This window comes from Lithobates pipiens, unplaced genomic scaffold (assembly GCF_037356315.1).
Source record: "Lithobates pipiens isolate NorthernLeopardFrog02 unplaced genomic scaffold, aLitPip1_a1.2 Scaffold_22, whole genome shotgun sequence".
Classification (NCBI taxonomy): domain Eukaryota; kingdom Metazoa; phylum Chordata; class Amphibia; order Anura; family Ranidae; genus Lithobates; species Lithobates pipiens.
The window spans coordinates 304,526,155-304,532,391 of record NW_027507784.1 but is presented as its reverse complement, the minus strand read 5'-3'; the positions used below and the strand labels follow the sequence as shown (position 1 = coordinate 304,532,391).

At 42.3% G+C, this 6,237-nt stretch overlaps 1 protein-coding gene across 3 annotated transcripts in view; it reads right to left on the bottom strand.

The window, feature by feature from the left end:
• Positions 1-644: 644 nt before the first annotated feature.
• The window catches only part of CAPN15 (calpain 15), a 121,624-nt gene continuing 116,031 nt past the window's right edge, over positions 645-6,237 (bottom strand). For all 3 annotated transcript variants that reach the window (XM_077449306.1, XM_077449305.1, XM_077449304.1), the window contains exon 12: positions 645-5,843. In XM_077449306.1, the coding sequence (XP_077305432.1) occupies positions 5,666-5,843 (178 nt within the window). In that variant the 3' untranslated portion in view covers positions 645-5,665. The remainder of the gene's footprint in view (positions 5,844-6,237) is intronic.

The following is a 6,237-nucleotide window of genomic DNA, read 5'->3' as shown; positions in this document are numbered from 1 at the left end:
CATACACGGTTTGAATCGATTGGAACATTCAGCCTGCCCAATTATGGTTCAAATCCGAACCGTTAATGGGCAGGCTGAATTTATCAATCCATCAATCAACTTTGGTACAACCAGCCTGCTGGATTTGCTTGCAAATGTCGCAAGCAGCTGCTATAGCCGCTAGCAATAATCATGGTCTTCCCCCGCCCACTCCCGCACCCCCAGCCGGGAGAAGACCATTGCTCAGCAGGAGGGATTCCCATCAGCACTGAGAGTGTTGATGGGGGAAATGTGGTTGCAGGAAAGAAATTTCCACCAACTATGGTCTGCCTAAGTTTTATAGGATTCTATGATAGCACCTCCTCCAACAACCAGTCCATGTGAGCACAGATTTGATCTCAGATAAGGGCGCAGACCTCACAACCCTTATTGTCGTTAATGAAGCAAGGGCATATTAATCACAGAACAGCCCAGTGAAGAGAGTACCAGCCTTATAAATCACTTTAAATGAGACCCAAGTACCAAGAGCCTTCTATCCATTTAAAAGTCAAAAGACAGGCTGATATACCCTAAACAATATTTAAAAACATGGCTGAAATTAAAAGGCAACCAATCTGACATGCAATCACTGGTTAGCTTAAACAATGACAGAATCCGCTTCCCCCTCTTTTACACAATACCATTTATAGTGACTATTAAAATCATTCCATTCCAGCTGAAGTGTTCACACACATGCATACATTATATACATGAATACAACATAAAGAGACATCCCAGTGTATCTGATACATGATAAGAAGCGCAGGGAGGGAAGGGTTCGTTCTAGACCGATTGTGAATGAGCAGACAGCCCTTCTTTCCCTGAGACTAAAAGCATGAAAAAGCAGCAAACCCCCTCACGTGTTCCCTGCAAAATCCAGAAGTCTGCTTTCTGTACATCATACAAGTCAGTTTTCAATTCCAAGGATCTCCAGAACTGTAGCTGCACAATTTCCTTGGCTCTCAAAGCAAGCATGGAGACATCTGAATTCCAAGGCCCTCAAGACATCATTGTCTTTACCAATATTTATATATGTAGACGAAGAAGCCTTTTTTATTTGAAATTCTGAATTGTTCTAATGCGGTCTTCTGACCTGGAGGAACGGTTTTGATTTTCCCTTAACAGAGATAGATATTTGTTGGTAGGATCATGAGGGGTTTTGTAGAAATGAAATTATAATCTATATGCAAAAAGCTCTGTAGTGGAGTCTAATGCAGCAAGAGCTGTACACAATTTCATCTAAAATGTATATATATATATATATATATATATATATTTTTTTTGTATCATAAAAACAATGTTATAGCTTTCACTTTCATTCTTACTTACCCTGTAACTACTAAAATGGCTGCATCTTCCTCATATGACAGTTAAACAAAAACAAAAAAAAACATTTATTGCATGATAACATTGCTGGTAAGGCTGGGGTCACATGAAAGCTTTTTTTTGTGCATAAAAGAACATATGCTGCTAGCATACCTTTATTCTTCACCAAGCAAAGAGAAGTCACCAATGTAGTGCAATGCTGCAAGGCTTCTCCAAGGTATGTATGACCAGGTACATGACATGACCTTCACTTGTCTGGTCAACGAAACAATGGATCCTTATGTCAACTACTCTTGATCAATAAAAAATAAATCACTTGATGTATGAAGCTGCACTGGCAACATACGTTCTTCTCTTATGTGGCCAGACGGCACTCTCCATATGGTTGCCCAACCACCCAAAGCTTCATGGTCCAAGTACTGCATGGTGTGGGATCAGGATATTTCCCTCCAAGCTTTTTATGCCTTACAAGATAGCAGCGTCTCCAATAGCTCTCCATTTGGAGATGATGCAGAAAACACCGGCTTGGCATGCAGTGAACTCCAATTACAAAACACTGATGAAAGAGATGGGCAAATCAGGCTAATTGTGATCTTTTTTTATTTGTTTGCAGATTTGTTCAATCTTCTGAGAATCATACAACTCTTGAATCATGATTGAATTTTTGAATTGCATGCGTCTCTGCAAAGCATATATCCGGATTTGTACATCACCAGTTGCTGGCATTAGGAGGCGCTCTGATTGGACCTTGCCCTAAGTCTAATGCCCTGTACACACGGTCAGAAATTCTGATGGAAAAGGTCCGATTGGATTATATTGTCGGAAAATCCAATCGCGTGTGGGCTCTATCGGACTTTTTCCGTCAGAAATTCCGATGGAAAAAATTTGAGAGCAGGATCTAAAATTTTCCGATAAAAAAAAATCCAATTGGAATTTTTCCTATCACTTGTAGAGAATTCCGACGGACAAAGTGCCGCACATGCTCAGATCAAATTACGAGACCAAAGCTATTGGCTACTAGCCTCTACGTAGTCCCGTTGTACACAACAAACGTCGCCACGTTCCGAACGATCGGATTTTCCAACAACTTTGTCCGACCGTGTGTATGCAACACCAGTTTTGGACAAAATCCTTCGGAAAAAATCAGACGGATTTTGTGGTCGGAATGTCCGAGGCATAAGACATGTAGAGGCAGAAAGAAGAGCTGACTCTTAGACCTCATGTACACTGCTGCTGGTAAACGGACGTTCAGGAGCAGTTGGGAATTTTCTTCAATTGCCTCCTCTGTTATTTTATCAGTACATGCACACAGGGTCATTTATAGTTGTTTCTAAGCAGTTGCGTTTAGGCTTTTTTTGGAACCCCAAAAAATGCGTTCAAAAGCTGTGTTTAGAGGAATTTCAAATGCCAAACGCGTCTAAACGCGTTTCGTTTACAGGCATTTTTAATTTTTGGCTATTAAAAAAAAGTTTCTAGACGCAAGCGTGGCTAAACCCGACTAAACGTGGCTTGTAAATGCGGCTAAACGGCCATTTTTAGACGCCGGTTTCTAGCCGTCAAGTTAAATCGTTCAGGAGAGGTTGAACAACGTCCCGTGTACATGAAGCCTAAGTTAGGGCTCTTATTTAGCGCCCCCTTGTGTCTTTTCTTGTGTTTCCAGAGGTGCCGACTCTGCAGGGATTGGGAGGACACAGCTACCTGTTTCAGGCGAATAAGGTTAATTTTTGGCCTGTAGATACGGTTATATTTCCTATGTTATTTTCTATTGTTCAGCAGAAATTTAGCTCCAAATTGTTCTAGTTATTCAAAACATTCAATGGAAATGGTCCTGCTGGAAACCAGATTTAAAATGAAGAAAGGAAGGACTCCAGAAATTACCTTACGAATGTAAAATGTGCTGTTTACAATGGGTTAAGTCTAAGAAGGTGTATACCACCTCGTGGATTATCGCTTTTATTTATAATAGAGTTTTAATGAGTGCTGGGAGTATAGCTATTGCTATATCTCCAGCACTCCGATTCTGGAGCCTTCAGGTCTCAAATCCTGCAGCTGTGGATTCATTTTCATCTGCTCTGCCCTCTCCTCCTCTCCTCTTACCCAATCGCAAAATGCTTTGTAATAGGAGAACCCTGGGGGAGTGGTGGGCAGGCAGACAGCACCTGTATGTCTCCTATAAGCGCCAGGAGTATAACAATAGTTGTAGTCCTGGTGCTCAGTGAAACTGTCAGTTGTAAATAAAAGAGAGGTTTCATACACCTCATTGGACTTAACCCACTGCAAACCAGCACATCCTAAATAGGTCATTTGTTCTTTAAACCTATTTGGAGGTTACATGGTCCTACCGAGAGTTCATCTTCCGGATGAGTGAATTGATAAAGCCCCATGTCGGCAAGTCCAGCACCTGCTCCTTAGTGTTTGTGGTGCAGTGCTGCATAGTGTCATTGCTGCTGTTAGAGCACTTCAAGGAAGTTGCACAACTCTAACTACCTTTTAGATCCACTGCCATGCAGGTTGGTCTGAGTAGGCCCCGTACAAGCAGAGACTGCTACTATGACCATACAGCTTATACAGGGCTAAAAGAGGGTGCTGTGTTTCTGCAAGTGTCTGCTTTCAGCTAAGCTCCACACATCACCAGCTGAACAGAACGCAGACAACAAATAAAACACAGGACTCAACTCACCTTGTATAGGACTTGGGAATTTAGTTAAAAAATAACTAAGAGCAAAACATTATTTTTAGTTTTGGATAGAGTGGAAGGATTAGAACCCCCCGTTAGGTGTTTACTGCTGCATTTGTCCTTTGCTAAGTAGATTGAATCTCTTTTGAAAGAGAAGATATTCAATTTTAAATCGCTATCAGAACAGGAAAAGTGAGGACATTTTCCAATAGGAACATCCTTCCCCATGAAAAAACTCTCAAAGAGGGGATTTACCTCACTTTAGAGAGAATCGCTCTTACTTCCTGTTGTGTCTCTGGACAGGAAGTGAAAAAAAAACTCTTTAAACAAGACGAAGATGGCAAAAATAAAAACAAAAACAGTTTTAACCATTTCCTACAGTATACAAAATGGTTAAAAGGATAAATTCATCTTTACAAAAAATAACAAATGCACATTGTTTTTCAGTTAAAAAAAAAGTTCATTTAAAAAAAAAAAAAAAAAAAAAAATGTTTGCGGCAGGAGCCTGGGAAGCATTGCACCCACAATCAGCAGATCGCTGGTGCTATGCAGGGCTCTTGCAGGCTCTGTGTGTAAGCTGTTTAGCCGTACATTGCACGGCCGGCCAAGCAGTTACACACTAGCGGGAAGCATCAATGAACTACCACAGTGCTCAACAGCACTGTGGTAGTCATCGAGAACCGCAAGCCGACAGCTGCAAAGGCTGCCAGATCTTGTAGTTTTCTGATTCACAGAACACTGAGTGGATGACGCGGCCGGCAGGTGGAGCCCCACACGGCCACATCTTTTACAGATTGTGACAGCTATCAGGAGGGAAAAGATCCCCCGCTAGCCATTAGGCTGCGGGTTCAGGGGCCAGTTCATCTATAACAGGTTACACCATGAATATGGGTGTGACGTTACAAAGGGTGAAAAATATCCTTTAAGCCTGAGAAGTTCATCACTGGAAATTCTACCAATGTCCAATCAGAGCTTGCGCTCCTTGCTCAGCTTTTTAAATGCTACTCAGAAAGTAACACGTCCTCCAGGGAATGGAACCTTTCTGCGGGGAATGATACTCAGCTAGAATTGAACAAAACTTAGCACTGCTGCATATGCCCATCTCTTACATACTACACAACAGAGGCTGATGTGTTGTAAACAATTACAGGGATGATCTAGTGATGTTATCGGCTTCCAGTTCCTGCCCAAAGTATGACCTCCTCAACAGCAACTGCAGCAACTCACAGCAATCAAATGTCATTGCTCTGCCTGCTCCTAAATGCTGAAAGGTAGGTTCTTCTTTGGGTTGCTGCATTTTACACACTAACCTCTCTCCGAACTGCCTTATATAATAAGACTGTATGTGCAGGTGAATGACATATTGTAAAAAAATTATCACTCTGCTTTACCTAAATGTAGCAAGAGAAAGCAGGATCGATCCATAAAGCTTTCACCTCATGTGGCCCTTGAAGCAACAAAAAACAAAACAAAAACAAAAGGACAGGACTGAGGGATGGGGAAGGGTCCCTGTATACACAGGATATAAGTCCTGAGTAGATTTCAAGTGTAGTTCTCTTTTCCCGGGAGTCAGTCAGTCCCTAAAGTGCTCCCATTGAACCTGGGCAGTCCAGCCATGATGGGATGTGATTTGGTGGACATGTGTCATAGTGGTCGGGGTCCATGTAGGCCGGACACCTCCGGGGACAGAGGTGGGCTGTGCGTGCCTTTGCTGGACATCCAGTCGTTTAGGGAGGCCTGGTTAGCTTTCCGATGTGCCAGTCGATGGGTGATCGAGAAGCCAGCGTTGCCCTCCAGTTGTGATAAGATGACCAGTACCTGCCTAAGGAACAAGCAACAGTATCAACACAACCATCACAAGCCATACAAGTTCTAGGATCAGATTTTCCATGCAGCAATACAATCTGGCACTTACAGTATAAACCTCTAACACAGTACACCCTAAACACAGGGGTCTCTGCTCTATGAAACCTCTTATTATGGACTATTTGTTGTAGTTGGCCATTAGCTAAAAATATAAAACGTAACCACTTAAGCCCCGGACCATTTTGCTGGCCAAAGACCAAACCACTTTTTGTGATTCGGCACTGCATCGCTTTAACTGACAATTACGCGGTCGTGCAACTTGGCTCCCAAACAAAATTAGGGTTCTTTTTTCCCCTCCACAAATGGAGCTTTCTTTTGGTGGTATTTGATCTCCCCTGCAGTTTTTATTT